This window comes from Trichoderma reesei (assembly GCF_000167675.1).
Source record: "Trichoderma reesei QM6a unplaced genomic scaffold TRIREscaffold_16, whole genome shotgun sequence".
NCBI lineage: Eukaryota > Fungi > Ascomycota > Sordariomycetes > Hypocreales > Hypocreaceae > Trichoderma > Trichoderma reesei.
In genome coordinates this window covers 605,399-630,733 of record NW_006711163.1, presented here as the reverse complement: position 1 = coordinate 630,733, position 25,335 = coordinate 605,399, and the positions used below count along the sequence as shown (strand labels likewise).

Genomic DNA, 25,335 nt, shown 5'->3' with positions numbered 1-25,335 from the left:
GCGGCCGGTACGACTATCTGCAGACTAGTTCCCTCAAGGCTGAGACGATGGGGTGGAAGCATTGCTTTCAATGGTATATAAAGCTAGCCTCCCCTTCGATGATACTTCCTTTGCATGTCAAGCACAGGGCTTACTCTATCAAGCCTTTCTTCTATCACCAATCCTCAAGGGAGGGTTGTTGACGACTTGCACCATCCATTACCGTCTCCATTGTCATACGCGCAATTCAGCTGCGCATGGTAAACACCGAACCACGATTCAAGTCACAAGGGCATCCCCCCGTCTCTGCCCATCATGGCCCTCTACACCCAGATCTGGGCCTTGACTGAAAAGACGCTCAGGATCATCGTCACGCGGCACATCGCCTCGGCCATCCACAGCGCCCTCGTTCTTCCCATCATCCTCACGCTCTATATCGGCATTGGCGAAAAGTTCACTCAGCCCAACGACAAGTTTGGCATTGGCTCTCCGGCCAACATTCTTTCTCTCGAAGCTGCCCTCTCCAAGGCTAACGGAGGCCGAGACACCGTCGTCTTTGTCAACAGCGGCCACACTGGCGGTGACATAGAGCGCATCATCAACTCACTCTCTGATACCGTCAAGGGAGCGGGCAAGAATGCAACAACGATCCAAGACGAATCCGATTTGGGATACATCTGCCGGGGAACTATCCGCGGCACGTCCGACTGCTACGGTGCTGTGGTGTTTTACTCCTCTCCTGACGAAGGCAGCGATGGCTTCTGGAACTACACCTTGCGTGCTGATGCCGGTCTTGGGAACAGCTTTCGGACGGACAAGGGCAACAACGACGCTCAGATATACGCGCTGCCACTCCAGCGAGCCGTTGACGCTGCCATTGCCGGCCTCAAGCCAGGGTCCTCTTTTCCCGAAACGACGCAGCAGTACCCCTATACCGAACTGACCGAGGACGAACATCAAGCTGAGGTGCGGCGGAAGTACCAAAGTTCATTCATCAAATACCTCAGTGTGACCTTGATCATTGGCCTGATCGGAGTGTGCTACCACATGCCTGGCTTCATTGCTACGGAGAGGGAAAAGGGCATGTCCCAGCTGATCGATGCCATGATGCCCACTCGCCAAGGCTGGCATCGCCAGTTCGCCAGGCTCATTTCCAATCACCACGCCTTTGTCATCACCTACATGCCAGGTTGGATTGTCGCTTCGATTGTCGCAAGAACCCTCATCTGGACAAACACGAGCTTTGGCATCTTGATCGTATTCTTCATTCTCGGCGGCGTTGCCATAACTTCCATGTCGCTTCTCGGAGCATCGTTCTTCAGAAAGGCTCAGCTTTCAGGGGTTGTCACGTCTGTCACCTGGATCGCTCTCAGCATCGTGGCCCAGGTCGTTCCGCACCCCAGCACTGCGGCCGTCGCGATACTCAGCTTGCTCTTTACTCCATGCAACTTCGTCTACTTCGTCATCTACATTGCTCGGTTCGAACAAGATGCCAAGGCAACCGACTTGATACACGCACCTTCGAGTGGCACCTCCAGGCTGCCCGGTATTGTCCACTGGATCTTTTTCATCATACAAATCATTGTGTATCCTCTTGCGGCTGCATTCATCGAGCAGACTTTACATGGTGTGAGTACGGGCACACGAGCATCAACAGCCCTCCAGAACTCGACCGGCGGCGTTCAAGAAACAGTCCGCATCGAAAACATGACCAAGATCTACAAGCCAAGCTTGCTACGCAAATTCTTCTCCTTCGTCTCGCCACCACGGCCCGAGGTAGTCGCTGTGGATAACTTGACCTTGACGGCCAAAAGGGGGGAAATCCTCGCACTGCTCGGTGCCAATGGCAGCGGCAAAAGTACCACGCTTGATGCAATTGCTGGTATCAATGACTTTACGAGTGGAAACATTTCTGTTGATACGTCTGGTGGCCTTGGATATGCCCCGCAGCAAAACGTCCTTTGGGACGAGCTGACCGTCGAGGAACACATCCGGCTCTTCAGTCGTATTAAGAACCCCCTCAACAAGACGCCGGACACGGAAATTGCAGCGCTGATTGATGCTATTGGGCTTCGCGCAAAGGCAAATGCTTGGTCAAAGACTCTGTCTGGCGGCCAAAAGAGAAAGCTGCAGCTGGGGATGATGTTGGTTGGCGGAAGCTCTGTCTGCTGTGTTGATGAGGTCTCTTCTGGTATCGATCCCCTATCGCGCAGGAAGATATGGGACATTCTCCTGAAAGAGCGTGGCTCGCGAACGATCATCATGACGACCCATTTCCTCGATGAAGCAGACTTGCTTGCCGACAACATCGCCATCATGTCCAAAGGAAAGCTGAGGGCGGAGGGCTCTTCTGCTCAACTCAAGGACACTTACGGTGCGGGTTACCGTATCCATGTTCTGAACCCGAAGAGCTTGAATGAAATGCCCGATATCGAAGGCGTTACGAAGAAGGTTGGCACAAACAATGTGACTTACCTGTCGTCGTCTTCGGACCAGGCTGCCAAAGTGATTCGGATCCTGGAAGCTCAGGGCCTCCCTTACCAAATCTCTAGCCCTACAATTGAGGACGTCTTTCTTCACTTGGCTGAGGAGGTCCACGGCGATGGCTCCCAGAGGCAACCTACTGTCGTCACCGAAAAGGTTTCCAAGCTTGCAAGCGATACACCCATGGCCAGCGAGAACATGGCACTACTCACAGGGCGGCAGATTGGCATGATCCAACAGACAGGCGTGCTTTTGAGAAAGCGTTTTACAGTCTTCAAGACGAACTGGCTTCCTTATGCCGCGGCCTTCTTGGTCCCCATTGTCGCCGCCGCGGTGATACAACTCCTTGTTCGCAACGATGAGCTGGTTGGCTGTTCGCCCATTCAGAGGAGCAGCCATGCATCAAACGATGATCTCTTCGAGCTCTTGGATACTGCCCATCTTGTGGGTGGCCCATCGTCCCAGGTCGGCTCCTCCGCTGTGGCAGACTTATTCAAGCCAGTTCTACCCAGCTCAGCAACCTCCCGGAGCCGTGACAATTCTGCTTCCTTTGGCAACATCACCGTTGATCTCGTGGATTCACTCTCTTCTATGGAGAACTTCGTTGAGGAACACCGGAGAACCATCACGCCTGCCGGTCTATGGCTTGGCGACTCCAACTCGGCGCCAATGCTTGCCTTCAAGACAGACAATTCCTCCATGTATTCGGCGGTCATAGGCCAGAACTTTCTCAACACGATCCTCGCCAATACCACCATCGCAACTTCGTATCGAGAGTTTGATTACCCCGTGGCTCCGTCGACGGGTAGGGGACTTCAGCTCGTTGTCTATTTTGCCGTTGCTTGTTCCATCTTCCCCGGTCTGTTTGGTCTGTATCCCAATATCGAGAGGCTCAAGAATGTTCGCAGTCTGCAATACTCCAGCGGTGTTCGTACCCTACCGGTCTGGGTGGCACACGTCATCTTCGACTTTGGCATCATCTTGATCCCCATGATCTTGTTGGCCACGATCTTGGTCGTATCTTCAGATTCGTGGTATCACGGAGGCTACCTATTTCCCATCTTCATCTTTTACGGTCTAACAACAATCATCGTCTCGTACCTCTTTTCTCTTCTTTGCGCAAGCCCCATGGCAACCTATGCCATGACTTCCGTCGTTCAATCAATCGGTTTCGCAGTCTACGTTATCGCATACCTCTTCATCCTAACCTTGTCGCCAGCCGCATACACCGATCGAAACGTCCTCATAGCACATTGGCTCATTGCCGCCATCTTCCCAACGGGCTCGCTCGTTCGAGCATTGATGGTCGGCCAGAACATCTTCTCGACGACATGCGACAACGACCGACTCCAACCAAACCCTGCAGCAATGACGGCCTACGGCGGTCCTCTGCTATACCTCATCTTGCAAGCCGTCTTCTGGTTTTCCATCGTTGTCTGGATCGAAAGTGGCGCCGGTCGATACACCCCTGAAAAGGCAAAGCCCTCCCCGGAAGTTGACGATCCCGAAATCACAGAAGAGCTCGTCCGCGTCGACAACCCAGACGGCCCATCCGACGGTCTCCGCGTCGTGCACCTAACCAAGGCCTTTGGCAAGAACACGGCCGTCGACAACGTCACTTTTGGCGTCGACCACGGCGAAGTCTTCGCCCTGCTCGGCCCCAACGGCGCAGGCAAGTCCACCACCATCTCCCTGATCCGCGGCGACATGGCGCCGAGCCGCAACGGCGGCGACGTCTTTGTCGAAGGCGTCTCCATCACCAAGCGCCGCGCCGCCGCCAGGGCCAAGCTGGGCGTGTGCCCGCAGTTCGACGCCATCGACAACATGACAGTCCGCGAGCACCTGAGCCACTACTCGCGCCTGCGCGGCATCCCCGACGTCGTCAACCACCAGGTGCCCGCCGTGCTCCGGGCCGTCGGCCTCGAAGCCTACGCGGACGTCATGGCGCACACCCTCTCGGGCGGCAACAAGCGCAAGCTCTCCCTCGGCATCGCCCTCACCGGCAACCCGCCCGTGATCCTGCTCGACGAGCCCTCCTCGGGCCTCGACGCCGCCGCCAAGCGCATCATGTGGCGCACCCTCGAGGCCATCGTCCCCGGCCGCAGCATCCTCCTCACCACGCACAGCATGGAGGAGGCCGACGCGCTGGCCACCCGCGCCGGCATCATGGCCCGCCGCATGCTCGCCCTCGGTTCGACAGACACCCTGCGCCACCGCTTCGGCGACACCCTCCACGTCCACCTCGTCGCCGCCACCGCGCCCCATTCGTCCGCCGCGGAAATGGATGCCCTTCGCGCGTGGGTGCTGAACAATTTCCCTGGAGCAGAGGTCGAGCACGAGACGTACCATGGCCAGATGCGCTTCTCGATGCCTTCGTCTGCGGTGCCGCCGCTGCCGGTGGGCGCGGGAGCCGGAGCCGGAGCGGCGGATGCGAGTGAGAGTGCGAGGGGGCGGCTCTTGATCATGCTGGAGGAGCAGAAGGGGTATCTTGGTGTTGCTCACTATAGCGTCAGTCCGACAACGCTCAACGAGGTTTTCCTAAACATTGTTGGGAAGCATGATGTTCAAGAAGAGGGTTATAATCCGGCCGACGGAGAGAAGAAACCATGGTGGAAGTCGTCCATCAAGCTGTTCTAGACATGGCTGACATATCTCTTGAAAGAAAGAAGAAGATTTCTTATATAGTTGACATAGACGCGATACCTATCATTGTTTGATTTACATACATTAGCTAGCTTTTTTTAATAGTCCATATACTCATTCACTTCGAACCCTCACAAAGTCGCTTAGTTACCCATCTCATACACTGGTCCTCCACCATGCAACTCCTGCGGCAAATGCGTACTACCGGCCATCTCTGGCGGCTGTGCATGCACCTCATGATATGCCTGTCCCATCGGATGCGGTGGATATGCATAAGCGGCCGGCGGCTGAGGATATGACCCATGAGGCAGCTCAGCCGCATTGGGATGTATTGGAGGCGTCGTCGTAGCAGCAGATCCCTGGAATGGCGATATGCTCGAAACGGTGTGGGGGTTGTTTGAAAGCTCGCTGGGTGTCGACAGCGGCGTCGTTGATGTGAGCTTATTATGGTCAACAGGAGGGCCCTGGGTTGGAGGGACTTGAGCTACGGCGGGAGCTGCAGCTGTTGTTCCTCCATCTCCTCCAGCGGCAGCGTTGCCTCCCTTTGCCTTGTTGAGGCAGAACTTCCAGATGGCGGCAACTACAAGGCCGATACCGGCTACAGCGCCAACGACGATGCCGGCAATGGCGCCTCCGGAGAGTCCCTTTTTGTGTTTGGGGAGAGCTCCCGAGCCGGATGAACCATCTGAATCAGCAGAACCCGACTTTCCTGAGGACCCATTGTTGCCTCCGTTCGAGCTTCCGTCTGAACTCCCTGACGAGCCTCCCGAGGTGGCGCCACTAGCACTTGGGGATGCCTTGTTCGAAGGTGATGAGGGATCCTTGGACAGGGATGAGCCAGATGACTGGCTGGGCGCGTCGTCATTCTTGTTGGTAGCAGTGGCCTCAGGGGTAGACTCGGACCTTGAGCCGGGAATGAGACCAGCAAGCACACTTATACACAGCTGCTCACCCGCCACCTGAGCCTCTGTTGATCTTATCAGCTTCGACTGCCCAACGACGAACACCAAGCTTTCGATGGCCACTTACGGACGGCACCAACATATCCGCAGGCGCTCTGGACGCAAGGGGCTGCCCCTTTGTTGATGACGTCCGCGGCGTTGCATTCGCACAAGGTATCCCCCAGCTTGCAGTTTGTCGACTTAGTAACGGCGGAAGCGACGCAGTCAGTAGCACATGCTGGAATGGTTGGCACCGCGCGTGGAAAGTTCAGCTCGGCCAAGAGTTCGGGAGAGGGACCAGGAGTGATGATGGGCGGCGCTGCCGCTTTCAACAGATGCGCGACTGGCGTAGCTTGAGCATCTGCTGGCCGACCTCGGATGTGCAGAGCTGAGGCAGTTGAGACGAAAAGGAGCAGCGCGAGCGAAGTCGGTAGATTTTGCATCGCTGCCATGATCGCCTCCGGCTCTGAGGTGTCACCCGCTGGACGCGCCTCTGTTCTCACAAGAAAGGAAGCGGACAACGAGAGACAGCGAGGTGCAAGGCCGCGTCCGACTTTTCATCCGGCATCCCAGCCGTTGTTATAAAGCCATGACAGCCAGCTACCCTCGTGGGGAAGGGTTGCCCCGATGGCATCTAATACCACTTCGGAGTAGCATCGTGCGCTTGGGAGCGGGCCATTGATTGCTCGCAGGGGTCGGGCACATGTCGCCGCCTCATTCGTGTCCAGACGTGGGCGAGGCATTCTTGACGACCTGCCAGTGCACCAGACATTTCCCCGCCTGACAGAGCAGAGTAAACGAAGCACACCAACTTTGTCCGTTCGAGACAGGGCGCTGATTGGAGGCTCGTTACATTGGGGTTGGTGTCCATGTCCAGCTGCAGTTTGGGGCAGCAAGGGCCCAATTCAGCCTGCAGGATATTGGATGCTAAGCGCTCCCCCGCCACTTTGAAGACCTTTTGCGAGACTCCAACACATATGACGATGGAAGATAAATGGCTGAGATGGCGAATGATTTGGAATCGCAGAGGCGATCGGTGATAGTTGGCATGCTTGAGCTGGACCTTTTCGTCTGTTCCTTCGACAGCATCTCGACAAAGCTTCAACAGCCCCCGGCTAGTCCAACGTTGAGCTGCAAAGACGCCCAGCGCGGAATAGGCCCGTCCTCCATGTCGGGCGGTGCTAATCAACTTGAGCTTGGCGTCACGCAGCCGTTGCCGGTGTCCCGAGAATGTAGTGAAAGCGCGCCTTTTTCGCTTCAGCCCCAAGATGAGGTGCGCGGTCATATGCGCGAGATGCTCGGATCGGGAACGACGGACACGACAAGCATATCTTCAAGGCGACTTCACAGATGAGGCTCGATCCCAGAATTAGCACAACACACGAGAGTGCCAGTACATTTCGTCGTGCCTCTGTCCGTCAGGGTCCGCGGGTTCCATGGCTGTATAGGTCGGTATGCTTCTTTCCACAGCCTTGAACAGTGAGGGGGCCCCGTTGTCGTGGTGTAGCGTCAAAGCGCTGGCTGTGCCTCGTCGATTTAGCTTCTATTCGACGTTTGCGCAGACAATAATCTTTACTGAGACTCATTATAAGAAGCTTCACATTGACAATGAAGGCGATGATGATGATGAAGAAGAAGAAGAAGAAGAAAGAAAATCGTTGCATATCCCATTCAAGCTTCTTGGGAAGGTTGAGTAATAACCCTCAAGCCTGTGTGCTCCTTCCCACATGGAAGGTTAATTCCGCTGTCGACAAGCAGTGGGTCTTTCCCTCTTTCCCGTTTGAGGAGTTACCAGATCCCTGCCAAGAGATAACTGGTGGCCAATCAGAGGCACTCTCGTACCTAGAGACTGTGGCTGGAGACGGTGATGCATCTGTGGCTGGTGCTTTGACCGCGCGACATGACTCGGATTCCACTGTATGTCTGTACATGTGTGGCATCGCATGTAACCCATAGAGTACCTATCAACAACGATCATATTAGCGAGTATACTTCTACAGTTTTCGAATGAGTTATTGCTTCTTTATTCGATACCTGTGTAGCATACTTCACTTAAGTACCAAGCCACCAAGTCTATTAACATCCCTCTTCTAGCAGTTGACTAATTATGCCCTAGCATTCTCTCACAGACCCCTAAAATTACTAAGAGTATTACTATTAGGGCACTGTTAGATTGCTATTTAGGCACTAACTAACCTAAATTAGCTTAGATTTTATCCACGCTACGCTACGCTATATAAATATAATGCAGGGCTATAGCACCTTTAAAGTTAATACTAGTAATCTTGCTATAGCCTTAAAAACACTAAAATACTAAGATATTATTATTATTATTATTATTATTACTATTATTACTAAAAGCCTTAATTAATTATAATAAAAGCAGTAAGCTTTAAAGCTAATAGTTAAGCTGCTTATTAAGATCCTTATCTTTTACTGCTGCTGCTGCTGTTATTATTACTGCTTTAAAAAGCTCCTGCTTACTAAATCCCTCTGCTACTACTACTATAATAATTTAACTTATTTAATAACCTTTATGCCTTTCTTTAAAGCTTTTATTATAACTATAGCGCTGCCTTTATAAAAAAGCAGGCTAGGAATTATATAATTATTAATAGTAATAAAATCCTAACCTGCTACTTTTTTATTTATAACTGTAAAGCCTTATAGCTAAGCTTAAGCGCTAGAGTTAGGAAGTTAGTAATAATAAAGCTTAACTATTTATTTAAACTTATAGCTTTAGCTAAGTAAAGCTTTAATTAAAAGTAAAGCTTTAAAGTCTTTAAAGGTTAATATAATTATAATAAGACTAGTAATATATTAGCCTATATAATTTATTACTGCTGTATAAAGGTATAAAAAGAAGCTAAGAAGTTGCTATCTTTTTAAAGAGCCTTTAGTGCCTAGGAGATAGAAGATATTATTTATGCGCTAGTTAGTAAAAAAGGCTTATTCTTTTACTTAAAGGATATTTATAATAATTAGCAGGCTATTTATTAGTTAAAACTTAATAGCCTTACTTTTATATAGCAGTAAATTAAGGTTTTAAAGAAAGAAGGCCTTTACTATATTATTTAGTATTATAATAATAAGCCTAATAAGGTTAAAGCAGTTTTTTAAATATATTTATACTATAAAAAGCAGTAAAAGCAATTTTTAAAAGTCCTAGGGATAAATAATACCTATAAGATAAATAAGTTTAAAATATATTTATTTTAAGTAACTAGTATTATAAATTAGCATTTTATAGCTAACTTTACCTTTAATTTTATAAATAGTAAGAAGCAGCTAACTTATAAGTGGATTTATAACTAACTTAATGCCTTCTACTATTAGCTAAAGATTTAATTACCTTAAGTTATTATTACTAATAAGGAAAACATATTAAAAAACGCACTTAGGTATATTTTTTTAAATGCTTAGCAGCAGCTATGCCTTTTTTATATTAATATAAATATTAATAAAAAAATAACTATATAGTAAAAGGATCTTAATAATAAGGCTGCTAGTAGTAGTAAGGCTAGTAATAGTAATATATTTATAAGCAGCCTGGCTGCTAACCCTAATGCTAATAAGCTTAACAGCCCTAGCCCTATTATAGCTATAATAGTAGTATAGTTAGGTATTAGGCCTCTTTATAAGAATAATAAAAACAGCTTTAAATAAGTATAGTAATTAGTTATTTATGCTAATATTAAGGAAGACTATAAGATAGCTTAGGCAGGGCTTATTGCCTATTTTAGTATATAGTAGTGTAAGATAATTAACTATATTATTTTTAAGTATCTCCCTTTAGCTAATTAATTCCTATAGTGCTGCATTAAGTAATATTGCAACTTTAAATAATAAACTAACAGCTTTATAAAGATAGTATATAAAGATATTAAGTTATTCCTCTTAACTAAGACTGGCAATTTATATTATCTTTATAAAGTAATTATATAAATACTAGCTAAGAAGGAATATAACTATAAGTAAATAGCAGCTAAAGAGAAAATAAAGCTGCACTACTAATATATTAATAAAGACTGGCTAAGGCAGCTTCTAATAGAAGTTAGTTATAAAGCTATTAAATAACTTATATAGGAATACTATTAGGCTAAGGCTGCAATATTAAAGGAGAATAATAACCTAATACTTTATAAAATAACCTGCACCTTTATATAGTAATATGCCTTACCTTATGCATACTATTTATAAAAGAATATAATTAAGGGTAATAAGGTTTTTATTAAGGAGCTAGTCTATACTTACTAATAGCTAAATAAGCTATTTATAAGTTTCCCTCCTATTTTATATAAAAAACCTACTAACCTAGTATTATAAAATCTCTTAAAGCCTCTTCTTTAAATCTGTAATCCTAATATTATTAAAAAGCTATGCAGCTAGCCCTAACTCTTTTAAAATTATAAGCAGCCTGTTAATATATATCTGCAGCTAATTATAGACTTAATAACAGCTTTAATATAACAGCAGGTATTACAGCTGGCTTTAATACTGCTATTACTGCTATTACTACTAACCTTAACTTAAAGCACCTAGCGCCTAGGCTTAAGTCTTTATTAAATATATACTATAGCTAAAATAAAGGCAGAAGTAACCTAAGCTAGCTGATTATTTATATAACTATTTACGCAGCTGTTTATAAAGCGCCTGTAAATATATATAAACACTAGGGGATAAGGAGCAGGAAGGGGATAAGGCTATAAATATAGCAGCAGCAGTAGCGCTAAAGCTGCATATTTAACAGCAGCGCCTTTATCTTCTACTATTAAGGAAGTTATCTTAATAACCTAGCTAAAGGCTATAAACTAATTAATAGGCTGTAGTATAAATATATATTTAATTTAATAAAAAATGCATTTTTTAAAGGAATTAATTAATAAGGAATTTCCCTTTTTATAATTATATATAGTTTTTAATTGCTATAGTATATACTGTAAATTAGCAGGGCGGCGTAGCGCAGATAAAATCTAAGCTAATTTAGGTTAGTTAGTGCCTAAATAGCAATCTAATAGTGCCCTAATAGCAATACTCATTACCAAATCCGTCCTAAGAGCAGAAGAATTATAGGCCTCCCGTCTACAGCCCCAAGCGATCTCGCAGCTAACAGAAAAAATACGGGAGAGCCATAAGCCAGCGTCATTGAACTCCAACTCCATCTTCACTCACCCATTCAGCAATCTTCCTATCATTCCTTTCGACATACACATATATATATATACACATACTCAAAAAGACGCAGCTCAGTCACAATGGCCTTCACAATGCATTCCCACTCGGGCCAGTTCTGCCCTGGCCATGCCGTCGACCAGCTCGAGGACATTGTCCTGCATGCCATTTCTCTTGGGTATAAGACCATGGGCCTTACGGAGCATATGCCTCGCTATGAGGAGCGGGATTTGTATCCTGAAGAGGTTTGTCATGTGCTTCTTGATGAATCATGCATTTGCGCTGTTCTTATTTCTCATACGATACCCTCTTGGACAAGTCGTGTCACACAGCATTTTAACTCCTCCACACCAACATGTCCAATGCACATGTCAAACAACTCACCCAACCCCCACAGCCCTTCACTCACCACACCACACTCTCATTCATTCAACTCATACATCACGCAATCATTCACTCAATCAATCTCACAAAAACTAACTCGTGAAACCCCCTAGCTCTCCGACCCCCAAACCTCCCTCCAAACCCTCCCCAAGCTACACTCATCATACCTCCTCGAAGCCCGCCGCCTACAAAACAAATACGCCCCCCAAATCCACATCCTCATCGCCTTCGAAGCAGAATTCATCCGCCCCTCCTACACATCCCACGTCCACACGCTCTTCAACTCCTCCTTCCTCATCGACTACTTCATCGGCTCCGTGCACCACGTCCACGGCATCCCCATCGACTACGACAAGCCCACCTACGCCGCCGCTCTCGCCGCCACCACCACAACCTCCAAGCACTCCGAGGAGCAGCTGTTCGAAGACTACTACGATTTGCAATTCGACATGCTCAAAGCGCTGAAGCCGCGCATCGTGGGACACTTTGACCTGATTCGGCTGATGAGTGAGGATCCGGCGAGGGATCCGAGACTGTGGACGGGCGTGTGGGACAGAATCTGTCGGAACTTGGAGTATGCAATGGAGATTGGGGCGTGGCTTGAGTGTAACACTGCGGCGTTGAGAAAGGGTCTTGATGAGCCTTATCCTGGCCGAGTCATTTCAGAGGTAAAAACTCACCACACTCACAACCCCCCTACTACGTTAACAATCACTTTAATCAACAACAGCAGCATTGTTCTTCTGACAGGATTTTTTGGGGCTGACATGGGGTTATTTAGAAATGGCTTCAGCTCGGCGGGAAATTCACAATGTCCGACGACAGCCACGGCATCGCGCAGGTCGCTACGAATTACTCCCGCGGTCTGGCTTTCCTCGAGAGCCTCGGCGTTGAGCACGTCTGGACCTTTCAGCGGCAAAACCATCCCGAGGCGGGAGAAGACGCAAGGGCGACGCTCGACGATGTGGCTGTGTCTCTCAAGGAGTTTCGGCAGCACTTTTCATGAGACTCTCAATCATGGTAACATGAGGATATGGAGATGGTTGGAGCCGTGACAAAACTACGATAGATAGGAGGACGTTGTCTGTTTTGGAAACCCGATATAAGAGGAAGGATTCAATAGATGTCATGTATCAGAACATAGAATAGTGGCTAGAATAAGGTAGAACAAATAGCTTCTGACAAGATCTTTTTTTTCTTTGTTTCGAAACGGGTATCATCTGAATGAGAGCAGCCCAGCATTCCAAGGCTAGTAATTTGACAAGGGGTGTGTACAAGCTAGCAGAACAATTGGTCTCAAAAGAACCAAGGGAAGAGAGAGAGCAACTTCAAGCAAAGCGCTAAACGGACAGAAAGAGAAGAAGAAGAAACGCAACATAAGACGGGGAAAGCAGATAAACTCCTTAGCCATTCCGTGTTCCATACCATCCAGTCCGATAACACCAAAAAGAAATCTAAAGACACCTCCATACTGCATTGTCGAATCATCCATCTATTTCTTGGGCGAAAGGGTGCCCCTGACAGAACCGCTTGGCTGTCTCTGTGCCTTCTGAGCAGGCGGGCTTCGGTTAGCCGGCTGCTTGGCAAAGGGAATGGTGCCGCTGCCGCCATACTGGAAGAGCGTGCTGCTCTTCTTCACGAGGCCGGGCTGTACCGTTGGAGGGCCAGCAGGAAGCGACGGGGGAAGCCACTTGAGCGGCTCCTGGGACGTCATGGGCACCGGAGGTGGCCCTTCAGGCTGGTACTGGAGAAACTCATGAGCCTCATCGCTCGCCTTGGCCGAGCGAGGCGAGCTCACGTTTGGAACGGCCTGTCTCGCTTCGGGAGAAAGAGTCCTTGGTGTAACGTGCTCAAAGTTGGGCGTTGACAGGCTGCTCCCAGAGGCAGTCGACAGCGCGGGCATGGTACCATCCGGAGAGGTGGCGTTGATAGTCGACCTGCGGCCGACGCTGCTGTTCGGTGTCTTGAGATCGCCCGACTCTACCGATCGGTTGGTGCTGGCTGACGAGGGACGCAGCTCACCAGACGCGGTAGCGGCTGCAGCTGCGGCCTCAGCCTCGAGGCGGGCCTTCTCCCGTGCCTCCTTTTGCGACTGGGTGATTAAGTTGATCTTGATCTTTTTGATTCCTTTGGTGATCTTATCCATGTCGTCAATAGTAGCGTCCAGCCTTGATACTGCAGGTGCCGTAGTTCCTTGCGCAGGAGCTTCTTTTCCGGCTTCGACCATGGGCGACCTAGGGGCGGGTTCGCCGCTCGATGAGGTGGGCCGCGATCTCCTGACGGTAATTCTGCCAGTAGAGCCGGGGCTCTGGGCCTGGTGCCCTGCAACTGAGAGGGGCCTCCCGGCGATAGGCCCCGCGGAGGTTGAAGGCCGAAGGGGCAGTTCCTCGTGAGTTGCTGCGGCACGAGAGACGCTGCGTTGCGCGGGAACAGCCGACGACGCGGTAAGCCGTCGGTTGGACTTCTTCGGAGGCAGACCGATAATGGGTTGCGGCGTCTGTCCGCGAGCGGTCGCCTAGCAGCTCCGATTAGTAGCCGTTCATTTCAACAAAGGATAAAGTTATGGTGCTTACCTTTTCTGCTGCAATGGTGGCCACAGTCTTGCTCCGGTCCCTCGTCTGCCGAGACTGGTGCTCCTCCTGGATGGGGTCAATGGCCCGAGGCTTGCGGTCGCGAAGCGACATCCTCGATGCTGATCGCTCGAGTTCCGGAGTGCCAGCGGACTGTCTGTCGCGTCGTACCCGTGCGGCATCGGCGTTCAGTTCCTCAAAAGTGCAGCTGTCGGTTTGGCGATCTCGTGGGATGAGGAGCTTCGACAGCTCGCTTGCAGCAACCGTCCATGGGATCTCAGGGGGCGACGGAGATGGAGAGCGGCTGGAGACTGTCGACCTGTTGACCAGAGTCGACATGCTTCGCCGCATCCTGAGAGGGTCTACAGCCCTGGCCGTAGAAGCATGCGTCGGCGTACAGTAGGTCGGGGGCGTAGCCATACGCGGCTTCTTCGGCGTAATATCAGGGAGCGCTACAGCGGCCTCCAACTTGTCCATCTCACGAGCCGACCACCACGAGGGATCGTACGGGTTGATGGAAGCGGGGGAGTGCGGGACGTGGTCATCTTCCTCGTTGTAGTCATCACCCTGCGGGAAAGAAAGGCGGCTTCGATGAGGAACGTTCTGCTTCCCTACGAGGCCACTGAGATGGCTAATGATGCCGGAAGTCAGTGCTCGGTTGCTATAGCCGCCCTCCAGGACGCTGACGATGCGGCCGTCGACGCAGAGGCCCTCCTCTGCGGCCAGTCGGACCACGTCTTGGGTGAGGCGAGCATAGAACTCGGTGGGCACGTTGACCTTGTGGCGCTGCATTCCCGCGCTCTCCCATTCGCTCGCATCGAATCCAGCAGACAGGAAGATGACGGCTCGCGGGCTGGCGCCTGCGTCTCGTAGCCTTTCCGCTTGGCCTCTGAGGTAGCTACGTGCCTTGTCGAGAAGTATCGAGTATCTCGTCTCGTAGAGATCCCAAAACTCCTCGGTTGTCTTCCACGGCTGCAGGTGAGCGTTCCAGATGTTTTGGCCATGCGCATTCTCTATGCAGATGCTTGCATTCTTGATCTTGTCATCGTCGCCATTCTCACAGGGATAAGAGTTGATGTCGTGCAGGCTAAAGTAGCCGATGGACGTCTTCTTCCAGGCGGCATGGTTCTTGGTCGCGGCCATGGATCGAGAGTTGTGCGCCCAGGCGATGGCTTGGGAGCCATCTCCGTGATGCAAGTCAAAGTCGATGATGGCGGCATGCGTCAGGCCATGGTTGAGGATTCCATGCATGATTCCCACGTGGACATTGTTGACCCAGCAGAAGCCTGACGGCAGGTTGGCAGAGCAATGGTGTCCCGGAGGCCGAACGGCAACAAAGGCACGCCGCGGCCCGGCAGAGAAGACGGCATCCACGCCCTCGCACACTGCACCCAAAGCACCCTCGATGGCTTCTAGCGACTCGTTGCAAAGGTAGAGGTCGCCCTCGTGCAGCGTTTCAGGGGCAGCATGGTCGGGGCCCCGGGTTATGGACGGCCTCTGCAGCTCCTTTCCTCCACGAGCCAAGATGGACTCGGCCGACTCGCACATCATCTTGAACTCTTCCATCCATTTGGTGCCATGTACATTGGTGACGGCAGGTGACAGTAGTGACAGCCTCCGGTCCGTCTTGTGGATGCGAAAGGGGATGCTGGGCAGCATGTGGACATTGCTCTTGGGCAAGATGGGCAGCGCGCCGTCGCTGTGACGCTCGCCGAGACGAACATAGGCCGCAGACACACCAAGAACACTGGCCTTGATCCGCTCAGGGCGCTCGACGATGGTGTTGAGGGCGCTCTTGGGGGTGCGTGGGCGCGAGAAGCGGTGGCCGTAGACGGCATCGTTCAGGACGACAACCGTCTCGGTGTAGAGCGTGGACACGGGGCCGTGATGGGCCTCGAGCTCGTCCTTGAAGTGGCCGTTCGCCACGGAGCTGGGCGTCACCGGGGGCCGCCACTCGGGCTCGGGATTGCCAAAGGACGCCCTCAAGCCCGGTGACATGACGCCCAGGCTGGAGCGCCTGGATAGAGGCCGCGAAGAGCCGAGGCCACTGGCCGAGTGCAGGGAGTTCATCGAGGCTTTGCGGACGAGGGTGGGGGTTGCAGCTCGCGAGTCTCTGCCTGAGGGACTGAGGGAGGGAGCGCGGGCAGAGGGAGAGGTGGAGGGAGAGGCATGGCTCGGGGCATTTAAGGGCGTCCGAGGCGTCGAGGGCGATGGCGAGAGGCCGGGAGATCGCGGACCACGCTGGCCGAGTGACAGCTGGCTGAGTGACTGCGATAGGCCTGCGCCCTCGTCCCTGGAGCTGGAGCCGGAGCCGGAGCTGGAGCTGGTGCTGCTGGAGGTTGCTGCTGCTGCAGCACGCCGTGGCGGCTCAGCATTGGGCGGAGACGCCATCTGGGCGACTTATAAGACCGGCTCAATCGATGGGTTGCAGCAAGGCGACATGCGTAAGGTTAGGAGAGGAGAAGATGCCAGGAACACTCCGAGGAAGCCCGTGCGTGTGTGTGAGAGAGAGCGTTTGAGTGCCTGGCCTGGCCGGTATCTATCTGCTGCTCCGGCTCTGCGTCTGGCTCTGTGTCTGTGTCTGTGTCTGAGTGTGTGTGCGTATTCAGAAGATGTCGCTATAGTCGTAGTCGAATTTGTGTATGCGTCTGCGGATGCGTCTGCGTCTGTGAGCTGGTGTGTGTGTGGAGAGCATGAGAGATCGATGCAGCCTGCGATTCGATATGGAATGCCTGCTGCAGCGCTGCGACCAGACGCCCTGCGATGCTCTGCGATGGCCGGCTGATGTGCGTGATGCCGTGCGACGATGGCCCTTCACGACAGCATTCGCGATGCTGCTTCTCGTTACTTGCGTTGTTTTTTTCTTCTGTCTCGGTTCGGCCTGAATGTTGTTTTGTTCAGGTGCAGGTTCAGGTTCAGGTTCAGGTTCAGGCTCTGGCTCTGGCTCTGGCTGGCACGCTGCTCCAGCGCCCGTGGCTCGGGGCGTTTAATGACATGGCCGAACGGAGCATGTAATTTCACCCGTCACCATCGTCATAGCCGCTTCGCTTCCCCTAATTTCCATCTTGTCTTGCCCCCCAAGAAATCACGTGCCGGGCCAGACATAAGGGGGGTGTGGCATTTGGAGAAGAGCAGAGCAGGCAGGCTGGCAGGCTGGTGTTTGATTCATCAATTGCAGCTTCATTCACGTCACTGTTCCGTCGGTCGGGCGCTGTCACTGGGCTGCCTTGGACTGCCTTGGTCGGGCACCACAGCAGCGGCACTGCTCTCACGCGCATCTTCCCGACTACATGTATCTGGTGTTTCTCTCTCTCTGTCTCTCCCAGGCAGACGCAAGGGGGCAACGGTTTTTGCTGACGAAACGGCACGTCTTTGCTGCTACTAGCTGTGGAGCAAAAGGTATGTAGGTAAGTATGGATGTCTGTCTAGAACTGTCTCTCGTTGCCTGCACATGTACGAGTTTCTGCTTCTTTGTGTGTGCATACTCCGTTTCGCCGGCTTACCCAGCCGGAGTGGCCATGGTGAGTCTTGGTGGCTCCATGATACAAGTAACTTGATAATCCTCCATGCATCGACACATGCAGGCCACAGTCGAGACCAGTCAAAAGATGCTGATGCTGCCCGGCGCAGTGGATGCCGCATACCATGACATCAGCCAGGTCGTCGACTTGGCCACTCAAAGCCATCCGGACAAGAACCGTTGGACGCTCGTATCTTCCATCCTCTCTGCCGCTGCGGGCGTCTTGCAGTGGTGGACCTCCAGGCAGGAATACATCTTGTACGTGGCCGAATTACAGCAGAGGCGTTTTGGGTATTGCCGTCTTCTTATTCGTAGCCGGTCGTCAGCGTTGCATCCCATGGACAGCCGACGACGTCCGATTGAGCAGCATCGCGGCTGGGCGAGTTGGATGGAGTCGACGGAGGTGCATGACACCAGGAACCGCCGACTCCGATAAACGGCTGCAAGCGATATTCCCAATATGTCGCGACTACCTGACCTTGCCTTGCCTTGCCTTGGTCTAGCACAGTCGGCTAGCAGAACAAGGACCGGGAGCCCATATCCGACGGTGCAGACTTGTCAGTCGAGCCGTATTGATCCGTCTGTTCTGTCTCTAGACTTTCAACAATGCTAAGGTAGGTAGGAAGTATGTGACGATCAACAAGCAAGGGGCAGAGTATGTATGTACATCGTTCAGGACGGATATCGATGACAAATTCCAAGAGAACTCCCATCGCAATGAGGGAGGCAGTATGTATTACTGAATTACGAGGTGATGTCCCCTCTGTCACATGGAAATCTCCGGTCACATCACATTGTCACCCTAAAAATAACCTCCTTTCATCGAGAGTTGGCACAAAATACGGAGCCCCAAGCCGAAAGAATGGAGTGCAGAAAGGGGTCGCTTTGATTAGCGGTCCCCGCTCTGCTCTGCCTGGTTTAAGCTACGTCTGGGGTAACGCCAGCACTTCGATCTTGACATTGGACATGCTCGTCTCTTGACTCATGGAAGAAGAAGAAAGAAGACAAGCATCGAGGTTACATACAAGCCTGTTATGCTGTCTTCCATACAGACTTCCAGATCTTGCAGATGCAAGTGTGCTTCAACAGTGCCAATCTCGGGGGCAGGTTCATGTAAGTCATTGCAGCAAGCAAATCGGCGTCCATGTGCTGGATGCGCTTGTTTGAAGTGACATTGGACGCACCGTTCTGTAGGGTAACACTGGATCTTGATGTTCAATGTTCATTCCAATGTTCATTGCTTTGCACTGCAAGAGGCAACTCAGGCCAACTTTGCTGGAATCCATGCCCAAAGTTCGAGTCGCTTATCGTACGACTCAAGTCAGACGAGTTAATGGAATCGTGGGAAGGCGGCTCATGAATCGCGGCCCGACGATTGGGGGGAAATTGACCAAGGTTGCGATATTAATTCACCTCAACTCTCACCTCTTTCAAAGGCAAAGCTCTCTCTTAGGAGGGTCACACAGGCAAACGTGCCACTGTTGGGCAGCTCTATGCTGTGTCTCGGTCCAATATGCCAAATGGAGGCAGAGGCATCAAACTGCTCAACTAAGCTCAATTAATTCGCTGCCTAATAATCGTGACACCAGAAGCATGACTGGCCCCCAAGACTGTCTCGGAGATCGCACATACTACATACAACCACTCGTGCAGCCTCAACTCTTATCGTCCCAACCATCGCCACTCGATCCCACGGAAAGCCACTCCGACTGCCAAGTCAATAGCGCCTCATGCATGTGCTCACCAACGCATCCCGCTAGCTGGTCAAGGCCTGAGTTAGTACCTAGCCCAAAGTCGGCTTCAGGGCCAATCCAAGCAAGGCACATTCCGCAACTCAAAGCTGCCTCCATCACTCACTAACACCCTCAACACCATCAACCAAGTCAGTATGCTTCAGTTCACCGCATCTCCATCGCCTTTCGCCATCACCAACACAGAACACATGAAAAATGAACAGTCTTTTCTTCGAAACTGAGACATCGAACCATCGGCCTCCTCCAGCATTTCATCCCGAAAATCCTCCTCACCAACCACCGCCGAGCCCGTCCCGCAGCTACATGTAGCCCTGCGCTCACATCCTTGGCGACATCCTCAGCCGCACCGAACCTCGCACCATCATTGGCCGCACCTCAACAAAAATAACAAACACAAGTAACCAGCGGAAACAGACACCAGCTCAGGAGCTCACAGAGGCGAATCCCTTCCCTGTCCAGCTGCTGCTGCTGCTGCTTCGTGTCGCCTAGGCCTGCATAACAGGCCCGTCTTCCTGCGCCTCGCTTTGCCCATATTGACTCGTCCCCGTGATCGTGAAGGCTGTTTTTCGCAGATGGGGCGACGCTAGGATCGACGTGAAAGCCATCGTCGAGCAATGGCGGCTCTGCTGCATGCTCAGCTGTAGGAGTAGAAGCTCTGGGGGGTGGTAGCTCACCGTACAACTCGAACAAAAAGCTCTCGCCCTCCTCGCCGTTCTTCTCTCTTCCTGCTTCCTGTGATTCCCAGTCCCAGCATTCGCTTCGTCTTTGTTTTTTGTCTGTCTCGTTCCCTGTCCGTCCGCCACTCGTTCGAGATGTCTCTCGCCGCTCTCCTCCTCCCCATATTGGCCGGCGGCGTCCATGTAGTCGTAGCCGCACAACACATGACGCTGCCTCTCATCAACTACGACGAGGTTGTGAATGCCTTCGACCCCAGCGACGAGGGCTACTCAGCATGCACTGTCGCCGCATCCTTTGTAGCGGGCTGCGTCGCGGAGTTGGGAGGCTCCGAGGCTCTGTCGACTGCGAATCCGCTGAAATTTGCGGCATGTGTTTGTTGTGTTGGGACGACGGACGTGGCTCCGGTCTACAGCACCTGTTCCGACTATCTCAGCTCTGGGGCGCCTGACCTCGACTCGCAGATCTCGGGTGTGTACTTACCTATTTGCAACAGTTGCTGGATTAATACAGCGATGCCTCAAAAGAGCATACTCCTCCCATTGAGCACTTGGCGTACCCTACATGTATAAGGTCCTGATGAGTGGTTCTAATGTCATCTTCACTGTTTAGCATACGACTATTTCTATACCGTCTGCGGAGGCTCTCCCGAAGTTTGCAGCGGCCAGCCCGACGCAACAGCCACCGGAGAGCCCCCCATATCATCTCCTACGGCCCGATCCTCGCGCTTCCAGTCCTCTCCTTCCAGGTCCAGCCCCTCACCGGCCTCCTCCCCGAGCGGCGGCCCGGCGGAAACGTCGCGCGTGACGGCAGAGGGATCGACCGTTGACTCCACGGGAGCTTCTGCCACTGGAGGAGGAGCATCGGGAAGTGCTTCTCGAACGGCTTCCGGCACGGCTCCGTCTCCTACGCTTACGTATGATATTGCTTGTGAACAGATGGTCGGCCTTTATGGGGAGTGTGCGAGCGCGACGCCTGCTTTTTCGCGTTTGCCGTACGGAGAGCAGGCTTACTGCTACTGGTATGACTTGACCGAATCCTAGTACTGCTGCTCAAGGGACTTTGAAACTGACGGGGGGGCATACTCGATAGCTGCCGCACTGCGATAGATGGCTCTCACGTCACATGGACGGATGAGTTTGATTCATATGCGAAGACTTGCCGGGACTGGGCCGTTACCAAGGACAAAGCAGACTACGATGATGTCTACAGCTGTTCGTTCATCAAAACCCCACCCCCTTATGTTTCCATCTGGACAAATCGCTTCAAGAGCTAACAACGATGTGCAGTGGCCAAGAACTTTGCTACGTTTTGTGACCACTTCAGCGATGCCTGTGACATGCCGACGACGACCTCCCCCTTTACTCCGACCGCGACGGATGATGAGACGGGCAGCCCGACTACTGGCGATCCTGCCACTGGAACCGTTGATGAGGCTGCGACCGCGACGTCGACCGATGCGGCACCGACTGCTGGAATTGGGCTGGCAGCCGGCGTGCTTGCGCTGGCTGGCTTTGTAGTGATGATGTAGATAAGGCTGGGAAATCTTTAAAGGTTTGATGATTCAATGGGTATATGTACACTTGAATGTCGATGCTGATACCATGGGCAATCGCCTAATATCCAGCCAAGTACATTAGAGCAAAGACATGCTGGGTAGATATGAGATCTAGTCGGAATTTATCTACATTAGTACAAGCACATAGGAAGGGCAAACAAGGAACTTGGTTATAAGAAGACTATGAGGTTCTATTGTTATATCGTCAAATCAACACCGACCATCTTGAGTGCGTCCACAGCCCACTCAGGGTATTGCGTCTTGTCCTCGTACAGCCCCGCGAAGAACTCGCGTATGTATGCCGGAAACCTATCCTCAATAATCGACTGCCGAATCTCCCTCATCAGCTGCAGCTGATACCACACATTGTGAATTGTAAGCAGATGCGCCGCCACCGTCTCCTTGGAAGCGTTGTGGTGGATGTAAGCCCTCGTGATGCCCATGCCATCCTCTCCCTCCCTGCAACACATGCAGCCACAGCCAGGCTCGATAGGCCCAAAGTCGGTAGCGTACTTTGAGTTGCGAATGTTGAGGACGCCGCGCTTGGTGATGGCGTTTCCGAACCGGGCTGTCCTTGTCGGCCAGACGCAGTCAAACATGTCTGCTCCTAGAGCGACGCTGACGATGAGGTCTTCTGGGTAGCCGATGCCCATGACGTACCGAGGCTTGAGATCTGGAAGCAGGGCTGTACATGTTTCGACAACGCGGCAGTAGTCTGCTTTCGCTTCTCCTCCGCTGAGCCCGCCTATCGCAATGCCAGGGGTATCTCTGGCGAGCATTTCCCTGCAGCATTCTCGCCGCATATCAAGGTCCAGTCCTCCCTGGATGATGCAAAACAAATTCTGTCTATCCGGATTCTTGTGCGCGGCGATACACCTGTCGAGCCATCGTACGCTGCGCTCCATGGCCTCGCGCATGCGGGCTTTGTCTGGCGAGGTGGTCACCAAGACGTCGTCGAGCTGCATCATGATATCGCTGCCTATTGTGTTCTGCAGGTCTATTGAGTGTTCTGGGGTGAGGAGCATGGGTGAGCCGTCATGAGGACTCAGGAAGCGGACGCCTTCCTCTGTGATTGTTGCGAGTTTCAGCAGACTGACCATCTGGAAGCTGCCCAAAAAATGTCAGCTAAATGATTGTTTCAAGTGACAGACTGGACAGAACGTACCCTCCACTATCTGTCAATAGATTATAATTCCATCCTTGCAGCTTGTGAGCACCACCAACGGCGTCAAGAACCTCCTGGCCAGGCTTCAGGCCCAAATGGTAGGTGTTGTTCAGGCAGAGACGACAGCCAGTATGCTCCAGCTGTTCAGGAGTGATGCCCTTGAGAGACGCCTGGGTGGCCACAGGCATGAACACCGGGAGCTGGACTGGGCCATGAGGGAGTGTGAGAATGGAGGCGCGGGCTCGAGTTGTCTGGCTTGGAAGGCTCTCAGTCAGTATGGAGTCACATGAAGATCATGATCTTTTTTGAGCGATGAGACTGACTGAGCATTTGGCGATCAGTTCAAATGTGAGAGCGGGAGCTGAGTAAACGTTGGACGCCATTCTTTTTGTCATCAGCATTATCCACCGTTATTATTCTCTCTTGGAAGCCCCTGCTCTGGGCTTAGAAGAGGTATGCGTCTGCCTCTTCTCACGGTGAGTTTCTGGTCCCTCTCTCTCTGCCTTGGGAATTTCTTACACGATAAGGTAGAGGTGCGTTACCCTGGATCTGCACGAAATTTGGCGGGGCATCTGGAACCATGCGCCACACCCCGCCACAGCGAGGGGGAACCTCTGGCCGGATCAACGTCGGCAATTGAAAGCTGCGCTCAACTCCAGCAACTGAGAATTTGCATCCAAGCCGGCGATCGTATGAGCGGCATTCGATCCTGACCAGGCCCATTGCGCTTCCTCACGAGCTCCGACAGTCACAATGTCGGGCAGAGCCGTATCGCCCGGCGGGGCGCTGCTGAGGACATCGCGCATGTTCTCCATCCCCAAGCCGCTGCCTGAGCCGCCGTCGACGAACCTCCATATCGGCGATCACAAGTCTGCGACAATGACGAGACCGTATCCGCAGCACCAGTCCATCACTTCGCCGCTGGCCTCGCGGGAGAAGGGCGACTGGGGCCTCAAGCGCCCGTTCCCTCTCAAGTCGACCATGGCCACCTCGACGCCCTACATCCGGATCAAGCAGGTGGACACTGTTGAGAACGTCACCAACTTTGCTTCCGCGGCCGACCATTCGCTGTCATTAGAAAAGTTCCAAGAGTTGCGGGTGGCCATGTCTGTGCCGTTCAACCCCGACAAGAAGTCACATTCTGCTTCAACGCGGTCCGAGTTGTGGCACAAGTCGGTCTTTGAGGAGGATATGGATCTCACAGAGTTCAAGGGCGGCCGGGGAGACGACCGGAGATGGAAGTTCCAGGGCCCGTGGCTTGCGAGAATGACCGAGGGAGAGTTTGTCGAGTACTTGAACAAGAAGGTTCGCCCCAAGAGGGCACACTTCCGAGCACTCCTCAAACAGAAACTCGCGGACGACATCACGACGAGCCAGAACAAGGTTGCTTTGGACGAGGGTAGAGAGGCTCCCCCCAAGGTCGAGGTGCGAGACATCACGGAGGCGCAGTTCACAGACTACCTGCGCGCATTGCGCAACGACCGGGTGACATTGTATGCGCTCGTCTCCAAGTTCCTCGACCTGGCACCGCTGGGACAACCCGTCGGAATCATTCACGCTTTCTGGGCAGACCGGGACAGCGTTGCTCCCGACAGCCCCTATGGCAAATCCGGCCCGCCGCCGAGCCACCCCTCGGCCGGCATCAGCTACCTACGGACCAACGCCTTCATGGAGAACCACCCCGTCTACGGCCCCCAGGGCAAGAGAGCGCCCGCATTGGCCCGAGTGGTGTATCCCAAAACTGGTCCCATCCCTCCCAAGTTGGGCGTCGGCGGTTTCGTCGCTGACGCCCCCTCCGGAGACAACGAGTTCAACCCGAGGTACGGCAGCAGAATGTCTGTCAACAAGGGTGTGCTCAACGGCATCACGCATCTCGACACCACGACATTTGGTGGTGCCAAGGCCTACGTCGAGGCTTCGACCGCCACCGTCGATCCTAGCGGCAAGGTTGTCTTGCGACTCCGGGAGGCGGACCCCGAGGCCCAGGTTATCGCGCGAGAGAGCAGAGGCCTTACCGAGATTTACAACGACGGTCCGACGAAGAGCTATGTTCCCAGCGAACAGCCCAGCCAGCAATCAAAGCGTGTATCAGATGAGGCACGCCTGAATCGTGTTGCTGATGAAGTCTTGGGGGAGTCGTCTCGCTTTGATAAGCCATGAGGGGAAGTTACCAGCTATGGGCGAGGACGAGGGAGGTTCGGCGGTTACGAGCTCGGCGGATAGAAAAGATGGGCTGCACTGGAAGATGGCCTGTCACTGTATATTATGAAATTGCTATCAAATCTACCCGTGTCTCAACCGTGTAAAGCAGTCAACAGAGGAAACGAGTCTTACATGCTTGGATGAGGTTGTCAGTCCAACTGATGTACAGTACATCTTCCAAGATCATCTGAAAGGGAATAGCTCGGGCAGGTAATGGCGCTAACTGCGAATATCTAGTGCAATGCTACTCGCAATCGCGTCTGCACTCACACATTCCTCCACGTGACC

General features: G+C 52.3%; 9 protein-coding genes across 9 annotated transcripts; 5 read left to right on the top strand and 4 right to left on the bottom strand.

The window, feature by feature from the left end:
• Nucleotides 1-294: 294 nt before the first annotated feature.
• On the top strand, nucleotides 295-5,100 carry TRIREDRAFT_80028 (uncharacterized protein; the record flags this gene model as incomplete). The annotated part of the gene is made up of 1 exon (XM_006967280.1): nucleotides 295-5,100. The coding sequence occupies one exon, from the start codon at nucleotides 295-297 to the stop codon at nucleotides 5,098-5,100; it is 4,806 nt and encodes a 1,601-aa protein (XP_006967342.1).
• A 107-nt stretch (nucleotides 5,101-5,207) lies between these two features.
• Nucleotides 5,208-6,524, bottom strand: TRIREDRAFT_122941 (uncharacterized protein). The gene is made up of 2 exons (XM_006967191.1): nucleotides 6,136-6,524; nucleotides 5,208-6,073 (listed from the first exon to the last, which is right to left on the bottom strand). The coding sequence occupies exons 1-2, from the start codon at nucleotides 6,497-6,499 to the stop codon at nucleotides 5,250-5,252; spliced, it is 1,188 nt and encodes a 395-aa protein (XP_006967253.1). The 5' UTR covers nucleotides 6,500-6,524; the 3' UTR covers nucleotides 5,208-5,249.
• A 1,131-nt stretch (nucleotides 6,525-7,655) lies between these two features.
• TRIREDRAFT_109608 (uncharacterized protein) lies at nucleotides 7,656-8,347 on the top strand (the record flags this gene model as incomplete). The annotated part of the gene is made up of 2 exons (XM_006967279.1): nucleotides 7,656-7,964; nucleotides 8,342-8,347. The coding sequence occupies 2 exons, from the start codon at nucleotides 7,656-7,658 to the stop codon at nucleotides 8,345-8,347; spliced, it is 315 nt and encodes a 104-aa protein (XP_006967341.1).
• Nucleotides 8,348-9,173: 826 nt separating this feature from the next.
• On the bottom strand, nucleotides 9,174-11,025 carry TRIREDRAFT_109607 (uncharacterized protein; the record flags this gene model as incomplete). The annotated part of the gene is made up of 8 exons (XM_006967190.1): nucleotides 9,174-9,178; nucleotides 9,364-9,373; nucleotides 9,609-9,648; nucleotides 10,228-10,237; nucleotides 10,302-10,307; nucleotides 10,362-10,399; nucleotides 10,571-10,604; nucleotides 10,986-11,025. Coding segments are annotated over 8 exons (183 nt in total), but the record flags the coding sequence as incomplete, so codon positions are not given.
• Nucleotides 11,026-11,302: 277 nt separating this feature from the next.
• TRIREDRAFT_65685 (histidinol phosphatase) lies at nucleotides 11,303-12,609 on the top strand (the record flags this gene model as incomplete). Its single annotated transcript, XM_006967278.1, has 3 exons — nucleotides 11,303-11,464; nucleotides 11,717-12,271; nucleotides 12,385-12,609. 3 exons carry the CDS (start codon nucleotides 11,303-11,305, stop codon nucleotides 12,607-12,609), a joined length of 942 nt encoding a protein of 313 aa, XP_006967340.1.
• Nucleotides 12,610-13,095: 486 nt separating this feature from the next.
• On the bottom strand, nucleotides 13,096-16,564 carry TRIREDRAFT_65533 (uncharacterized protein; the record flags this gene model as incomplete). Its single annotated transcript, XM_006967189.1, has 3 exons — nucleotides 13,096-13,474; nucleotides 13,610-14,118; nucleotides 14,177-16,564. 3 exons carry the CDS (start codon nucleotides 16,562-16,564, stop codon nucleotides 13,096-13,098), a joined length of 3,276 nt encoding a protein of 1,091 aa, XP_006967251.1.
• Nucleotides 16,565-20,328: 3,764 nt separating this feature from the next.
• On the top strand, nucleotides 20,329-21,702 carry TRIREDRAFT_80026 (uncharacterized protein; the record flags this gene model as incomplete). The annotated part of the gene is made up of 4 exons (XM_006967277.1): nucleotides 20,329-20,597; nucleotides 20,901-21,143; nucleotides 21,215-21,336; nucleotides 21,412-21,702. 4 exons carry the CDS (start codon nucleotides 20,329-20,331, stop codon nucleotides 21,651-21,653), a joined length of 876 nt encoding a protein of 291 aa, XP_006967339.1. The 3' UTR covers nucleotides 21,654-21,702.
• A 163-nt stretch (nucleotides 21,703-21,865) lies between these two features.
• TRIREDRAFT_109602 (uncharacterized protein) lies at nucleotides 21,866-23,255 on the bottom strand. The gene is made up of 3 exons (XM_006967188.1): nucleotides 23,169-23,255; nucleotides 22,846-23,096; nucleotides 21,866-22,787 (listed from the first exon to the last, which is right to left on the bottom strand). Exons 1-3 carry the CDS (start codon nucleotides 23,226-23,228, stop codon nucleotides 21,878-21,880), a joined length of 1,221 nt encoding a protein of 406 aa, XP_006967250.1. The 5' UTR covers nucleotides 23,229-23,255; the 3' UTR covers nucleotides 21,866-21,877.
• A 343-nt stretch (nucleotides 23,256-23,598) lies between these two features.
• Nucleotides 23,599-25,005, top strand: TRIREDRAFT_109601 (uncharacterized protein; the record flags this gene model as incomplete). Its single annotated transcript, XM_006967276.1, has 1 exon — nucleotides 23,599-25,005. The coding sequence occupies one exon, from the start codon at nucleotides 23,599-23,601 to the stop codon at nucleotides 25,003-25,005; it is 1,407 nt and encodes a 468-aa protein (XP_006967338.1).
• Between the last annotated feature and the right edge of the window lie 330 nt (nucleotides 25,006-25,335).

Bases quoted from the DNA above. Each gene is read 5' to 3' on its own strand.
- TRIREDRAFT_109602 (XM_006967188.1), bottom strand. From the start codon at position 23,228: ATGGCGTCCAACGTTTACTCAGCTCCCGCTCTCACATTTGAACTGATC. The intron at 23,097-23,168 runs GTCAGTCTCATC...CTTCCAAGCCAG, and splicing joins AACTGATCGCCAAATGCTCA to ACAACTCGAGCCCGCGCCTC. The intron at 22,788-22,845 runs GTACGTTCTGTC...TTTTTTGGGCAG, and splicing joins CTATTGACAGATAGTGGAGG to CTTCCAGATGGTCAGTCTGC.
- TRIREDRAFT_122941 (XM_006967191.1), bottom strand. From the start codon at position 6,499: ATGGCAGCGATGCAAAATCTACCGACTTCGCTCGCGCTGCTCCTTTTC. The intron at 6,074-6,135 runs GTAAGTGGCCAT...TAAGATCAACAG, and splicing joins CGGATATGTTGGTGCCGTCC to AGGCTCAGGTGGCGGGTGAG.